At 47.6% G+C, this 15748-nt stretch overlaps 1 protein-coding gene across 2 annotated transcripts in view; it reads right to left on the bottom strand.

The window, feature by feature from the left end:
• Nucleotides 1–682: 682 nt before the first annotated feature.
• The window catches only part of TP53 (tumor protein p53), a 25521-nt gene continuing 10455 nt past the window's right edge, over nt 683–15748 (bottom strand). Inside the window, exons 2-11 of one of the 2 annotated variants that reach the window (XM_053569948.1) lie at nt 8240–8341; nt 8099–8120; nt 7735–8007; nt 6241–6424; nt 6048–6160; nt 5676–5785; nt 5232–5368; nt 5068–5141; nt 2617–2723; nt 683–1634 (exon numbers count right to left, since the gene is read on the bottom strand). In XM_053569948.1, the coding sequence (XP_053425923.1) occupies nt 1553–1634; nt 2617–2723; nt 5068–5141; nt 5232–5368; nt 5676–5785; nt 6048–6160; nt 6241–6424; nt 7735–8007; nt 8099–8120; nt 8240–8313 (1176 nt within the window). In that variant the 5' untranslated portion in view covers nt 8314–8341 and the 3' untranslated portion in view covers nt 683–1552. The remainder of the gene's footprint in view (nt 1635–2616; nt 2724–5067; nt 5142–5231; nt 5369–5675; nt 5786–6047; nt 6161–6240; nt 6425–7734; nt 8008–8098; nt 8121–8239; nt 8342–15748) is intronic. The other variant, XM_053569949.1, reaches the window with a different exon arrangement.

Below are 15748 nucleotides of genomic sequence, written 5' to 3'. Positions count from 1 at the left end.
GGAACAGAATGCGCAGGGGGTGCTGTGCTCCCCAACCCAACTCTCCTCCCTATCCCAAGAAGCCCTTTGAAAGGTTTTCCTGGCAGAGTTTAAAGCTTCAATTCATTCAACTGCCTGGCATTACGCCCAGGATGAGGGGATGCCGGGAAGGCCCTAGCCCCACATCCCAACCCTTACCTTAGCTGCCCCTACTTTCCTGGGACCCCTCCTGGCAGGCCTCCCACTGGGCTCTATATATCCAGTAGTACCCACCCCCTTTCCCCTTGGGAACTCAGGTATCCCACCACTTTCCTGTGGAGCAGATGGCCACCCCAGAGGCTCAAGCTTGCTAAATCAGACACTTAAATCCCCTAATCCTTGGTGAGAGGCTGGTGAGGGTGCAGTAGCCCAACCCTAGAAGCAGAGGAGGGAGGGAACCTTGTGCCAACCCTGGCAGGAGGGGAGGAGGGACAGTTGGTTCCCAAGTTGTGAATGGAGTCACTCCCGTCCCTCATTGTCATGCAGCCCACAGACTGACCCAGTCTCCAGCCTTTGTTCCCCTCCCGGAACCTGGGCATTGGGCCCTCCAGCCCACACTCCCTAGAGACTCAGGTGGCTATCTATCTCCCAACGTTACCTCCCCCCTCACCCCTGCACCTGTGGCCGACAGCCCACACTGGCACTCACCCCTCAGACACTCAGGTGGTAGCAAAGTTTTATTGTAAAATAAGAAACTGATATAAAAAAAGGGATATAAAAAGGGATAAGAGGGGTGGGAGTGAAAACTTCAGATGTGCCTTGCAGAATGCAAAAGAAATTGACCCTGAGCATTTAGGGGAAGGAATAAAACAGGTCTTAGTGGATCTAGATCCTACACAAAAGGTGGAATCCTCCACAGTGTGGGATGGGGTAAGACTTCCTTTTAGGTGCCAAGGTTCACCAAGGGGTTGGACAGGCTTTGGCTGAGTTTAGTCTTGGCAGAGACTTTGATACTCCGCTCCTTGAACAGTTGCCCAATCACAATAACTCCCAACCCACACCAACAGGGACATGTAACAAGCACCCCAAGATGGAGCGAAGTCCCAGACTTTGTGTAATAAAAGGTGGTTTTTGAGGCCAGACACACATTATCTCATTAATCCTCACAACTAACTCTGTGAGGTAGCTACAATTACCAACAGTTCATAGACATGGACATTGAAGGCAGGAGAAATTAAACAATGTGAAATGGCTTCCCTGGTTAGTACAGTGGAGAACTGGGCTTCCAACCCAGTGTATGGCTGATTGTAAAATATAACCCTTAAACTCAAGAATATTTCCTCACCTCTTCCAAATACTCCTCATAGTAAAAACCTTAAGCTAGTACGTCCTAGTTCCTACCACTCCACCCCAAAATACCAGTGTAGGCCAATTTCTTCAGTGGAGCCCCAGGCCAAGGCTGATAGACGAATTCCTGGGAGTTTCTGAGGCACACCTATAGCAAAAACCAGGGATTATAATACCTGAGTCCCAAAATCCCAGGGAAGGGGGTATGGGCAGAGGGCTGTCAATGGGGGACAAGAAGCAGAGGGCATTAGTCGGAGTCAGGTCCCTCTTTCTTGAACATTAATTTTTTATGACGGGAGGTAGATTGCTCCTTCTTGGACTTCAGTTGGCTGTGGAAGACAGAGGAGGGGAGGGAGGAGAGATGACATCCTATGAATGAGAGGGTCTGGGATGCTTCTCCTTAATCAAAGCTTTCAAGAGCCTAAGGCTTAATGAGCCCCTTGGGGTATTTCAGTGTATTAATTTCTTAATCTTCCCTTATACCTTTTTTAATTTTTTTAGACAGAGTCTTACTTTGTTGCCCTCGGGTGTGGCGTTACAGCTCACAGCAACCTCAAACTCTTGGTCTTAAGTGATTCTTTTGCCTCAGACTCCCAAGTAGCTGGGACTACAGGTGCCCACCACGACGCCCGGCTACTTTCTTGTTGCACTTGTCATTGTTGTTTAGCTGGCCCGGGCCAGGGTCCAACCTGCCAGCCTTGGTGCATGTGGCTGGCACCATAATATAATCACCGTGCTACAGGCGCCAAGCCTATTTTTTTTTTTTTTTTTTTAGAGACAGGGTCTCGCTCTGGCTCAGGCTGGTCTTGAACTTGTGAGCTCAGGCAATCCACCCTTGTCGGCCTCCCAAGTGCTGGGATTACAGTCATGAGCCACCTTACCCAGCCTCCTTACTCTATTTTATAAGTGAGGAAACTTAGCCTGAGAGGGTGAGTCACAAGGTCACCTACGACCTGCTAGTACACGGCAGGGCTGAGCATCTGACCTCAAACCCAGGCTCTGCCTAATGATAACATACAGTTATCAGGCCCCTCCTTGTGTCTCCCCCAGCTCTGAGCTAGGAGCCTTTGTGAACAGCAGAGAAGTATTTACACTTATCCCTGGGTTTAGGGATTTTTGGATCCCTTGAGGCAGCAAAGTGGTTGTATCATACAATTGGAGTTAGACTAAAAAAGGATTGCACAGGGCAGCAACCCAGAGGGATGGGATCAGTCACCTTTTACCACAAAGGCAGGATTAGAATGGAATCCTATGGCTTTCCAACACAGGAAGGCAGGAGAGTAGGGCTGGGAGGGGGCCCAGGTCACTTACCTGGAGTGAGCCCTGCTCCCATCTGGCTCCTTCTCAGCCTGGGCATCCTTGATTTCCAAGGCCTCATTCAGCTCTCGGAACATTTCATAACGTTCACGCCCGCGAATCTGCAGCAGGAGAGGAAAGGGATAAAAAAACTATAGATGGTCTCTGAGGGCTTAAGGTGGTCCAATTTGTGTTTTTGGCCTGGTGTGGTGGTTCATGCCTGTAATCCTAGCACTCTGGGTGGCTGAAGCGGGTAGGTTGCCTGAGCTCAAGAGTTAGAGACCAGCCTAAGCAAGAAGACCTTGTCTTTAAAAAAAACTAGCTGGGTGTTGTTTGTGGGGTGGGGCGTATGTATGCGCCTGTAGTCCTAGCTACTCGGGAGATAGCTCAAGAGAATCATTTCAGCCCAAGAGTCTGAGGTTTTTGTGAGCTATGATGCATGGCATTCAACCCCAGGGTGACTGAATGAGACTCTGCCTCAAAATAAATAAATAAATAAATAAATAAATAAATAAAAAATAGAAAAACTAGGGGGAGTTGTGGCAGGCACCTGTAGTCCCAGCTACTCAGAAGGCTGACATAAGAGGATCGCTTGAGTTCAGGAATTTGAAGTTACTGTTAGCTATGAAGCCATGGGATTCAGGGCAACTGAGTAAGCCTCTGTCTCTAAAAAAAAGATGGTTCGACGCACGTTTTCTTTCTTTCTTTTTTTTTTTTCAACGTACGTTTTCTTAGCCTTACAATGATACAAATGCAAGTCACACTTAGTAGAAACTGTACTTTGAATTTTATACCTTCCAGTATACTATTCACTAAATTACATGAGATATTCAATACTTTAATATAAAATAGGCTTTGTGCTAGGTGATATTGCCCAACCATAGGCTAATGTAAGTGTTCTGAGCACATTAAGGTGGGCTAGGCTAAGCTATGATGTTTGGTAGTTTAGGTGATTAAATGCATTTTCTACTTACAATATTTTCACTTGATCTTAGCCAAAAGGCCGAGAAGCCTCTTCTACTTACAGTATTTTCAACTTATGATGAATTTTTTTTTTTGAGACAGAGTCTCACTATGTCGCCCTCAGTAGAGTGCCATGGCATCACAGCTAACAGCAACCTCAAACTCTTGGACTTAAGTGATTCTCTTGCCTCAGCCTCCCAAGTAGCTGGGACCATAGGCGCCTGCCACAATGCCCGGCTATTTCTTTTTTCTTTTTTCTGTAGAGACAGAGTCTCACTTTGTCACCCTCGGTAGAGTGCCATGGCATCATAGCTCACAGCAACCTCCAACTCCTGAGTTTAGGCGATTCTCTTGCCTCAGCCTCCCAAGTAGCTATTTCTTGGTTGCAGTTGTCATTGTTGTTCAGCAGGCCTGGGCTGAGTTTGAACCCTCCAGCTCCCGTGTATGTGGCTCCCGTGTATGTGGCTGGTGCCCTAACCGCTGAGCTACAGGTGCCGAGCCAACTTATAATGAATTTATCAAGAAGTAACACTATATCAAGAAGCATCTGTATTGGATAAAGTCATAGAACCATTTTCATGTTCTCTTTAATGATTTTCTTTCTGAAAGGTCATCCTTTAAGATCCATAACATATATTACTGTACAAGTCAGTGTTCTGAAGTTTGGGGTACAACTGGGAGCTATTGTCTCTGAGTCACCACTGCCCCCTAATGGCAAATGATTTAATTGCAGGCAAAGCACTTTGGGTGATAGACTTGAAACTTTTTCTTTTCTTTCTTTCTTTCTTTTTTTTTTTTTTTTTGCAGTTTTGGCCAGGCTGGGCTTGAACCTGCTACCGCCAGTATATGGGGCCGGTGCCCTACTCCTTGAGCCACAGATACCACCCCAACTTTTTTTTGAGACAGTCTCACTATGTTGCCCTTGGTAGAGTGCCATGGCATCACAGCTCACAGCAACCTCAAACTCTTGTGCTCAAGCAATTCTCTTGCTTAGCCTCCCAAGTAGCTGGGACTACTGGTGTTCGCCATAATGCCCAGCTATTTTTTTGAGGTAGTTGTCATTGTTGTGTGGCAGGCCCTGGTGGGGTTTGAACCTGGTAGCCTCAGTGTATGTGGCTGGTGCTCTAACCGCTGAGCTACAGGCACTGAGTCTTTTTTTTTTTTTTTTGAGACTACAGGTGCCTGCCACAATGCCCAGCTATTTTTTTCGTTATTGTTGTAGTTGTCATTGTTGTTTAGCAGGCTCAGGCTGGGTTTGAACCTCCTTGCCTCAGTGAATGTGGCAGGTGCCCTAACCACTGAGTATGGGTGCCAAGCCTAGACTTGAAACTTTCAACCTGATAATATTAACTTTATAAGAGCCAGGGCCATGAATAGAGGAAAGAATGGATACAGAAACTGGGCCTAACCTCATATTCCTTATGGTTATATCTTTTCTTCCCTTATCCAGCCCCTCTTAGTATATGCAAGAAACTGTGCATCTGTCTCTCCCAGACTTAGTACCTTAAGGGTGAAATATTCTCCTTCCAGCAGTTTCTTCTTTGGCTGCGGAGAGGAGCTGGTACTGGTGGGCAGTGCTGGGAAGGAGGCAAGGAAAGGTGAGAAAAGAGCAAATCTGGGCAGAGAACCCTCTGCCTCCTTCACCTCTTCTTGTCCTGCATGCTTACATCGCTTGGTGCTCCCAAGGGATGGCTCAGGACAAGTCTCCCCTTTCTTGCGGGAATTTTCTTCCTCTGTGCGCCGGTCTCTCCCAGGACAGGCACAAATACGTACCTCAAAGCTGTTCCGTCCCAGCAGGTTACCACTGCCCAGGGTAAAAGAGAAGCAGGAGGCAATAAGGAAGTTGGTTCTACCTGCCATATTTTACAGTCTAGGCCTACCTATACCTAACTGCCTTTGTCCTAACTGGATTCTAAGCTCCAGCTCTCGGTAGACACAAGAGAAGCTACAGGTAAGAGACAGACCCGAAAGCCAGAGAAAAGAAAACCAAAAGAGAGCAATAGCGGAGATTTCCTGTGTGGGGATGGGGGGAAGCATGGAAGAAAGTGGTATAGGGCAGGTACAGAGATGGGCAGAGGCTGGGGTGGAAAGGGTGTCAGGTGGCTCCTTACCTAGAGTCTTCTAGTGTGATGATGGTGAGGATGGGTCGACGGTTCATGCCCCCCATGCAGGAACTGTTACACATGTAGTTGTAGTGGATGGTGGTACAGTCAGAGCCAACCTGGGGGAGAACAGAGGCCCAGGGTAAGGCCAACCAGCACCCAGAGAGACCTGTGGCAACCTGGGGAGGCCTTCCACCTCTCTAAGCTTCAGTTTCTTCAACTGTGCAATGGTTTACCCTAACTCACTTGCTCTGCATTCCTCATAGGGTTGTGGGGAGGCTGACTAAGAGGCAGGAGAAAGCCCTCCCACCTCCCACCTGCGTGGTCACTGACAACTCCCCCACCCCCTGCCTCTCTCCAGACCCAGCTGCCAAACCAGACCTCAGGAGGTTCGTAGGGCACCACCACACTGTGTCGAAAAGTGTTTTTATCATCCAAATACTCCACATGCAAATTTCCTTCCACCCGGATGAGATGCTGAGGAGGGGCCAGACCTAAGAGCAACCAAGGAGGAATGAGAGGCCAAGGAGCCTGGACAGCCAGTTCTGTCCCTTCTCAGACTCCAGTCACTCACCATCACTTTCTGAGCAGCGCTCGTGGTGGGGGCAGCGCCTCACCACTTCCGTCATGTGTTGTGATTGCTTGTAGATGGCCATGGCACGGATGCGGCTCCCTGGTGGGGGTATGGAGTCGAACCACAGCTGCACAGGGCAGGTCTTCGCCAGCTGGCAAAACATCTTGTTGAGGGCAGGAGAGTACTGCAGGGAAAAGAAGGAGAAAGAATGGAAAGTCAGGGAACAAGTGAACAAGTGAAGGCGGGGAAGCTATCAAGAAAATAAATGTCACTCAAGCAACCACTGGAAGCCATGCACTGTGTGGGGAGGGCAGCTACGGACAGCAGGGTTGGGTGTGCCTCAGAAGTATCCTTTCAAAAGCCAAAGAATGAATGTGAGTGAAGAAAAAGGAAGAACGTTTCCATATCCCTATGCAATGCCAAGTGTTTGATAGGAAAGGGCCATAGTGAGGGGGCTCACACTCATAATCCCAGCACTCAGGGAAGCCAAAGCAGAAGGATTGCTTGAGCTCAGGAGTTCAAGACCAACCTGAGCAAGAGTGAGACCCTGTCTCTACCAAAATTAGAAAAATTAGTGAGGTGTTGTGGTGGGTGCCTGTAGTCCCAGATACTTGGGAGGTTGAGGCAGGAGGATTGTTTGAACCCAGAAGTTTGAGGTTGCTATGAGCTAGGCTGATGCCACAGCACCCTAGCCTGGGCAACACAGAGAGATTCTGTCTAAGAAACCAAGAGTGGGGCGGCGCCTGTGGCTCAGTGAGCAGGGCGCCGGCCCCATATGCCGAGGGTGGCGGATTCAAACCCAGCCCCGGCCAAACTGCAACCAAAAAAAAAAAAATAGCCGGGCGTTGTGGCGGGCGCCTGTAGTCCCAGCTGCTCGGGAGGCTGAGGCAAGAGAATCACGTAAGCCCAGGAGTTAGAGGTTGCTGTGAGCCGTGTGACGCCACGGCACTCTACCTGAGGGCGGTACAGTGAGATTCTGTCTCTACAAAAAAAAAAAAAAAAAGAAACCAAGAGTGTGGTGGCACCTGTAGCTCAGTGGGTAGGGCACCAGCCACATACACCAAGGTTGGTGGGTTCGAATCGGCCCAGGACAGCTAAAACAATGACAACTGCAATAACAAAAAAATAGCTGGGCATTGTGCCTGTAGTCCCAGCTACTTGAGAGGCTGAGGCAAAAGAATTGCTTTAGCCCAAGAGTTTAAGGTTGCTGTGAACTGTGACGCCACTGCACTCTACCCCAGGGCAACAGCTTGAGACTCTGTCTCAAAAAACAAACAAACAAACAAAAAAACCTAAAACAAACCAAGAGTGTGATGATGGGAAGGATGAAAGCTTGAAGTCAAGGGGGAAAATTCAACTTCGTGGCAGAGGTCACAGGTCACAGATGAAATGGGCAAAATGCATGACAAGAAGCTGAAGGCTGAAGAATTCCAAAGTTCTAAACAGAAAAATGCTGGAGGGATATGGCCAAAGAGAGCCCTTCAGGATACTGACCGTGCAGGTGACAGACTTGGCTGTGCCAGAATTCAAGAAGCCAAGGCGGAAACCGTAGCTGCCAGGGTAAGTTGTCTGGGAAGGGACACAGGATGACAGAGGCCAGCTGGTGACTGGTGCAGAGGCTGCTGGTGTAAGGGCAGCTGTTGTGGAAGCCACTGGTGCAGGAGCCTCTGACATTCTGAGAGCTTCTTCTGTACCTTCATCAAACCAGTTTACAATGTCTTCTGGGGACAGCATCAGATTGTCCACTGGTGGGGACAGTGAGGAGGACTGCAGTGGGCAAAACAAGAGTCGAGGATCAAGTCCCCAGCCCAGTAGCCCACCAACCAACTCCTGGTCCCTGCCCACCCCTAGTCCTTACCAGAACATTGTTTTCAGGAAGTCTGAAAGACAAGAGTAGAAAGTCAGTACCACTGGTTTTTTATATTTTACAGGCCTCTGGGGGATTGGGGAGGGCAAGGTTGGGGACAGAGAATCTGCCCTTCCCATGAGATTTACTCACAGTTTCCATAAGTCTGAAAATGTCTCCTGACTCAGAGGGGGCTCAATGGTGAGGTCCGATTGTGTCTCCTCCATGGCAGCAGCCAGAAAGGCAGTGTGGCTGCTGTGAGGGGAAAGTAAGCATCAGGCATGAGACACAGCCAACCCAGGTCACCTGGGCTCAAGAAGGGAAGGCCCTCTCCCATAGCACCATATTAGGGTCAGAGACACTACACGACCTCTTGAGGAGCAGGAACAGAGCTGCTTCTTCATACCTTCTCTCTCCCAGTCTCCCTCACACCCCAGGCTGTTCCAGTCTACACAGTTGAGGAAAAGATAATAACCAAAGAGGGACTTCCAATCTTCCCACCACCATACATTTAGGCCCTGCTAAATCTGCACCTGACTTCCTGACCTCAGCCTACTCCTTCCACAAGGGGAAGGATACCTCCCTTGAAGCCCACCATTCCCCACCTGATACACGGATCCATTTCAGATCCCCTTCACTTCAAAGCTTCTTGAAGAACCAGTCTCACCCCACACTTGCCCATTCTCTTGGGGGTTCCTCACCGCTGCCTGACCCACCCTTCAGGAATGGCCCCTGCCTTGTCTGTAATCTCATCTCCTACCAACCACACCTTCTCTTCCCCTGGGAAGCTCTGGCTGGACTGGCTGCCCTCTTCTCTGTTCATCAACTGGTGACTCCCAGTACCAGGAGCACTCTATTCCTCACAGATCCCTCCATGGCCAGCATCCTTCCTACAAAATCACCTGGAATGTCACACCTCCTCAGGTTGTCTCCCCAACCACTCAACTGGCCAAACTCCATCAAGTCATCTACTTTAATTCCCACTGCTCTATTTTCATTCTTTTTTTTTTTTTGAGTGAGAGTCTCACTATGTCACCGTTGGTAGAGTGCAATGGTATCACAGCTCACAGCAACCTCAAACTCTTGGACTTAAGCGATTCTCTTGCCTCAGCCTCTCAAGTAGCTGGGATTACAAGCACCCGCCACAATACCTGGTTAATTTTTTTTTTTTTGCAGTTTTTGGCTGGGCTGGGTTTGAACCCGCCACCTCTGGTATATGGGGCCGGCACCCTACCCACTGAGCCACAGGCACCGTCCCAGCTAATTTTTTTGTTGCAGTTGTCATTGTTGTTTAGCAGGCCCAGGCCAGGTTCAAACCCTCCAGCCTTGGTGTATGTGGCTGGTGCTGTAACCACTGTGCTATGGGAGCTGAGTCCCTATTTTTCATTCTTGTAGTACTTACACTGTATAATATTTCTTTCCGGTTTATTCCATCTTTTTCCTTTAGAATATAAACTTTCTGATTGCAAGAGGGACTTTACCTAACAATTGCAATCAGTGTAACCTGGCTTATTGTACCCTCAATGAATCCCCAACAATAAAAAAAAAAAAAAAAAAGAATACAAACTTTCTCAGGGCAGGGAAGCGGCCTATACTGTGTACTACAGTATTAGCACAATGCCTTGTACCTACTCAGCTCAATAAATGTGGTGAATAAGGGAATCAGTGTGCTCAGGCTGTGAGCCAGCAGTGAGTGGTCAGGGAGCAAAGTCAGAGGGCCTGCCCCTGTCTGGACCAGGATCTTACATAATGCTATGCAAATGTCATCTCACCTGCTTCGACGCTAGCTTCTGAATGGCTTCACCAGGCTATCTTTCTGAATGCCAGATTTGTCATCAGCTTTGCTAAGCAACATACCCACTATAAATGATCATTATGCTTTTCTGCCATGCTCTGACAAATATCCCCCTACCAAGCAGTTCCATTCATGGCGAGATCTTTTCTAATCGTCCTGAACTTTTTCCTCCCTTTGTGTTGATATAGGGCTTTCTTCCTTGTGTACTTAAGGGTTTGAAAATCTTTTCACATTGATTATCTTATTTGTCCTGAATACCACAACTGCCACTTGACAGATACAGTCTCTGAGAGGTTAAGTGTCTTGCTTGTGGTACACACAGGAGGTGAGTGAGCTTTTATTAAAAATGACCATTCAGGGTGGTGCCTGTGGCTCAGTGAGTAAGGCGCCAGCCCCATATACCGAGGGTGGCGGGTTCAAACCCAGCCCCGGCTGAACTGCAACCAAAAAATAGCCGGGTGTTGTGGCGGGCGCCTATAATCCCAGCTGCTTGGGAGGCTGAGGCAGGATAATCGCGGAAACCCAAGAGCTAGAGGTTGCTGTGAGTCCTGTGTACATCATGGCACTCTACTGAAGGCGGTAAGGTGAGACTCTGTCTCTACAAAAAAAAAAAATTAAAAAAAAAAAAAAATGACCAGACACTTATGAGTAAGATGTGTGCTTCATCACACATTCATCGGCAAAGCTCTTTTTTGTAATCAGTTAAGGCAAATATTAGCTGATGAAAGTCCTCTGAATGAGGCTGGCAAAGGGTTAGGTAACATAGGCCCTCGGTGCTATGTGAACTGAACAGAAATTAACCAAGCATGAAGGTAAGAGGGAGCAGGTTCTTCACCTTCCCCCATGACTAGGGGAAGAACCAGGGTTTCCCTAGTCACAAATCAAAAAAAATGATTTATGGGAGAGAGCTCTTGAGAATGGGGAGGAGGCTCAAAGTCAGAAGCCCTGGGTTTGACATTGTATTGTTATTTAAATTTGCTGTGTGACTTTACTTATCTTAAAGGGATCACTTTTTGGCTTCCTCACTTACAAGAATTGAATTTAAGGCTGGGCGAGGTGGCTCACGCCTGTAGTCCTAGCACTCTGGGAGGCTGAGGTGGGTGAATTGCATGAGCTCACAGGTTCAAGACCAGCCTGAGCAAGAGTGAGACCCCGTGTCTACTAAAAATAGAAAAACTGAGGCTCAGCACCTATAGCACAGTATCATGGCGCCAGCCACATACACGGAGGGTGGCAGGTTCGAACCCGGCCTGGGCCAGCTAAACTACAACAAAAAAACAGTCGGGCATTGTGGTAGGGGCTTGTAGTCCCAGCTACTTGGGAGGCTGAGGCAAGAAAAAGGCTTAAGCCCAAGAGTTGGAGGTTGCTATGAGCTGTGACATCAAGGCACTCTACCAAGGGCGATATAGTGAGACTCTGTCTAAAAAAAAAAAAAAAAGAATAACTAAGAAAATGCCATGAAGGCTACGTTGAACAGTTTGATGAGAATATTTCAGATTGTATATAAAACCAGTACATTGTACCCCTTGATTGCACTAATGTACACAGCTATGATTTAACCATAAAAAAAAAAAAAAGAAAGAAAAACTGAGGCAAGAGGATCACTTGAGCCCAAAAGTTGGAGGTTGTTGTTAGATATGACGCCATGGCACTCTACTCAGGGTGACAGCTTGAGATTCTGTCTAAAAAAAGAGAAAACAAAAAACAGAATCGAGTTTACTGTCTTTATGTGCCTAAGGGGTCTAGGATACACGAGCAGCTAGTGCAGAACAAGAGGTCTGGGGACAGACTGGTGGGATTCACACTCCAGGATCACCACCTAATAGCTGTGCAACTTTGGGGAGGTTATTTAACATTTCTGGGCCTTAGTGTTCTCTGTTCTTAAATATAGTAGTACCTTGAGAAATGTAAAGAGATAAGAAAAGTGCCTGGCCCATAGTAAGAGCTGAGGAAATGTTAGCTATAGTGGGTCACGCCTGTAATCCTAGCACTCTGGGAGATCAAGGTGGGTGGATTACGTGAGCTCAGGGGTTCGAGACCAGCCTGAGCTAGACAGAATGAGAGCCCTATCTCTAAAAAAAACATAGCTGGGCATTGTGGTGGGCGCCTATAGTCCAGATACTTGGGAGACTGAGGCCAGAGGATCTCTTGAGCCCAAGAGTTTGTGGTTCCTGTAAGGTATGCCACGATACTCTGCTGAGGATAACAAAGTGAGACTCTTGTCTAAAAAAAGAAAAAAAAAGAAATGTTGGCTGTTAATATAATTGTTCTCTTTTATTTGTTCTGTATTATTTTAGTGAGAACTTTGTGATTCTGAGTTTGTCTGAATTTATGGTACTGCTCCCACCATAAATGCAAGTCTACCTCCTTTAGGGAACTCTGTTTTTTTTTTTTGTTGTTGTTGAGACAGGGTCCCACCCTATGCCCCTGAGCAGAGTGCAGTGGGCGTGGTAGCTCACCACAACCTCAGACTCGGGCTGCGGGCACCCGGAAGCCGCTGGGATTACAGGCGCTCGCCGTGGCGCCCGGCTGGGTTTTTCCATTTTTTTCACGAGTCGGGGTCTCACTGTCGCTCAGGCGAGTCTCGAACTCCTGAGCTCAAGCGATTCTCCCTCCTCAGCCTCCCACAGTGCTGGGATTACAGGCGTGAGCCACCGCGCCCGGCAAGGGAACTCTGTTAAGAAAACTTGCTAGGGCTGGGCGTGTGGTTCATGCCTGTGATACTAGCTGGCACTTTGGGAGGCTGAGGCCAGTGGACTGCTTGAGTTCAGGAGTTTGAGATTAAGAACCTGTCTTTCAAAACAGCCAAGTGTTGGCCCAGTGCCTGTGGCTCAAGCGGCTAAGGTGCCAGCCACGTACACCTGAGCTGGCGGGTTCGAATCCAGCCCGGGCCTGCCAAACAACAATGACGGCTGCAACCAAAAAATAGCCACAGCGCCTGGCTTTGAAAACTCAGTTTCTTAAAAAGTTAAAAATACAGGGTGGCGCCTGTGGCTCAGTGAGTAAGGCACCCATATACAAAGGGTGCCAGTTCTAACCTGGCCCCGGCTAAACTTTAATGAAAAAATAGCTGGGTGTTGTGGTAGGTGCCTGTAGTACCGGCTACTCTGGAGGATGAGGCAAGAGAATCGCCTAAGCCCAACAGCTGGAGGTTGCTGTGAGCTATGACACCACAGCACTCTACCGTGGGCGACAAAGTGACTTTGTCTCTTAAAATAAAAAAGTTGGCTCAGCGCCTGTGGCTCAAGCAGTTAAGGTGCCAGCCACATACACTTGAGCTGGCAGGTTTGAATCCAGCCCAGGCCTGCCAAACAATGATGGCTACAACCAAAAACTAGCCAGGCGTTGTGGCTTTGGGAGGCGGAGGCAGGAGAATCGTTTGAGCCCAGGAATTGGAGGTTGCTGTGAGCTGTGATACCACAGCACTCTACCCAGGGTGACAGCTTGAGGGCTGTCTCAAAAAAATAAAAATAAAAAATAGGTGTTGTGACAGAGGTCTATAGTCTCAGGTACTCGGGAGACTGAGGCAAGAGGACTGCTTGAACCCAAAAGTTTGAAGTTGCAGTGAGCTATGACACCATAGCACTCTACAAAGGGCGACAAAGTAAGACTATCCAAAAAAAAAAATCTTGGGCAGCGCCTGTGGCTCAAAGGAGTAAGGTGCTGGCCCCATATGCCGGAGGTGGCGGGTTTAAACCCAGCCCTGGCCAAAAAAAAAAAATCTAAAGAAGAAGTACAACTTTTAATGGAATTATTCAAAGATAAAAAGGTAAACAGAATACCCATGTACCTAAAACCAAGCTTCATAAATACTCAACATTTGGCCTTTATTGTCTAATCTCTATAGCCACTCCCTACGAACTCACTTAAGATTTTAAGGAAAAACTTAACTTACAAATCTTTTTTTTTTTTTTTTTTTTTTGAGACAGAGTCTTACTTGGTCACCCATAGTAGAGTGCTGGGGCACCTTAGCTCACAGAAACCTCAAACTCTTGGGCTCAAGTGATTCTCTTGCCTCAGCCTCCCAGGTAGTTGGGATTACAGGCACCTGCCACAGCACCCGGCTATTTTTTTTTTTTTTTAGAGACAGAGGTCTTGCTCTTGCTTAGGTTTGTCTCAAACTTATGAGCTCAGGCAATGTGCCGGCCTCAGCCTCCCAAGTGCTGGGATTATGGATGTGAGCCACCACGCCTGGTCCTTTTTTTTTTTTTTTTTTTTGAGACAAGAGCCTCTCTTTGTCAACCTCACTAGAGAGCTGTTGTGTCATAGCTCACAGCAACCTCAAACTCTTGGGCTCAAGTGATTCTCTTGCCTCAGTCTCCCAAGTAGCTGGGACTACAGGTACCCACCATAACTCCTGGCTAGTTTTAGAGATAGGGTCTTGCTCTTTCTCAAGCTGGTCTCTAACTCCTGAGCTCAAGCAATCCACACCCCTTGGCCTCCCAGAGTGCTAGGATTACACGTGTGAGCCACCTGACAGGCCCTATATACAAATCTTAATTAATTTGTCAAATTCTTCTTTTTTTTTTTTTTTTTTAGCCCGGGATGGGTTTGAACCTGCTACCTCCAGCATATGGGACCGGGGCCCTACTCCTTTGAGCCACAGGCACCACCTTAATTTAACAAATTCTGATACAGGCCTATAACTTACCCCTAGCAAGACAAAGATAGGTGTTCTGTTTTCTTCTGAAAATTTTATAGTTTTATGTTAGGTGTATTATTATTCATCTCAAATTAATCATTGTGTATTATTCGGGCAGCTGTCAATTTATTTTCTTTCTTTCTTTTTTTTTGTAGAGACAGAGTCTCACTTTACCACCCTTGGTAGAGTGCCATGATGTCACAGGACTCACAGCAACCTCCAGCTCTTGGGCTTTTGCGATTTTCCAGCCTCAGCCTCCCCAGCAGCTGGGACTACAGGCGCCCGCCACAATGCCCGGCTATTTTTTGGTTGCAGTTCAGCTGGGGCTGGGTTTGAACCTGCCACCCTCGGTTATGGGGCCGGCGCCTTACTCACTGAGCCACAGGTGCCACCCAGGTGTCAATTTATTTTCCTCTGTTCTTCCAGCACTATTTTGTCTTGTTTTCTTTTTTTATTTTTTAGAGATCTTGTTCAGGCTGGTCTCAAACTTCTGAGCTCAAGCAATCCACCTGCCTCTGCCTCCTAAAGTGCTAGGATTACAGGCCTGAGCCACTGTGCCAGCCTCCAACCTATTTTTTGAAAGACTTTGCTTTTCCCATTGATTCACTTTGGCACCTTTGTAGCAAATCAGCTGACCACATTTATATCTTTTCCTAGACTCTATTCTGCCTACTGGTTCTTGTGTTTTTCTGCAACTTTATAATAATCTTGAAATCAGATCATTTAAGGCCTCCAACTTTGGTACTGCTTTTTCTTTTTTTCCTTTGAGACAGAGCCTCAAGCTGTTGCCCTGAGTAGAGTGCTGTGGCATCACAGCTCACAGCAACCTCCAACTCCTGGACTTAAGCGATTCTCCTGCCTCAGCCTCCCAAGTAGCTGGGACTACAGGCGCCCGCCACAACACCCGGCCATTTTTTGGTGGTAGTTGTCATTGTTTGGCAGGCCTGGGCTGGATCGAACCCACCAACTCTGGTGTATGTGGCTGATGCCCTAGCCGCTTGAGCTACAGGCACCACCTGGTACTGCTTTTTCATTTTTGGAACCAGTTTGATTTCTACAAACAAGCCTTTAAAGATTTTGATTGAATCAAATCACTTTGGAAAGTATTGTCACCTAGGAAATAGTGGGTCTTCCAGTCCACGAATATACCTTTCCCTATTATTTAAGTCTTCCTTAAGTTCTCTCAGCAACATTTTAGTTTTCTTTTTTTTGTAGAGACAGAGTC

This window comes from Nycticebus coucang, chromosome 18, assembly GCF_027406575.1.
Source record: "Nycticebus coucang isolate mNycCou1 chromosome 18, mNycCou1.pri, whole genome shotgun sequence".
Taxonomy (NCBI): Eukaryota; Metazoa; Chordata; class Mammalia; order Primates; family Lorisidae; genus Nycticebus; species Nycticebus coucang.
Note: the sequence above shows the minus strand (reverse complement) of the source record. Positions and strands in the feature narration are given on the sequence as shown.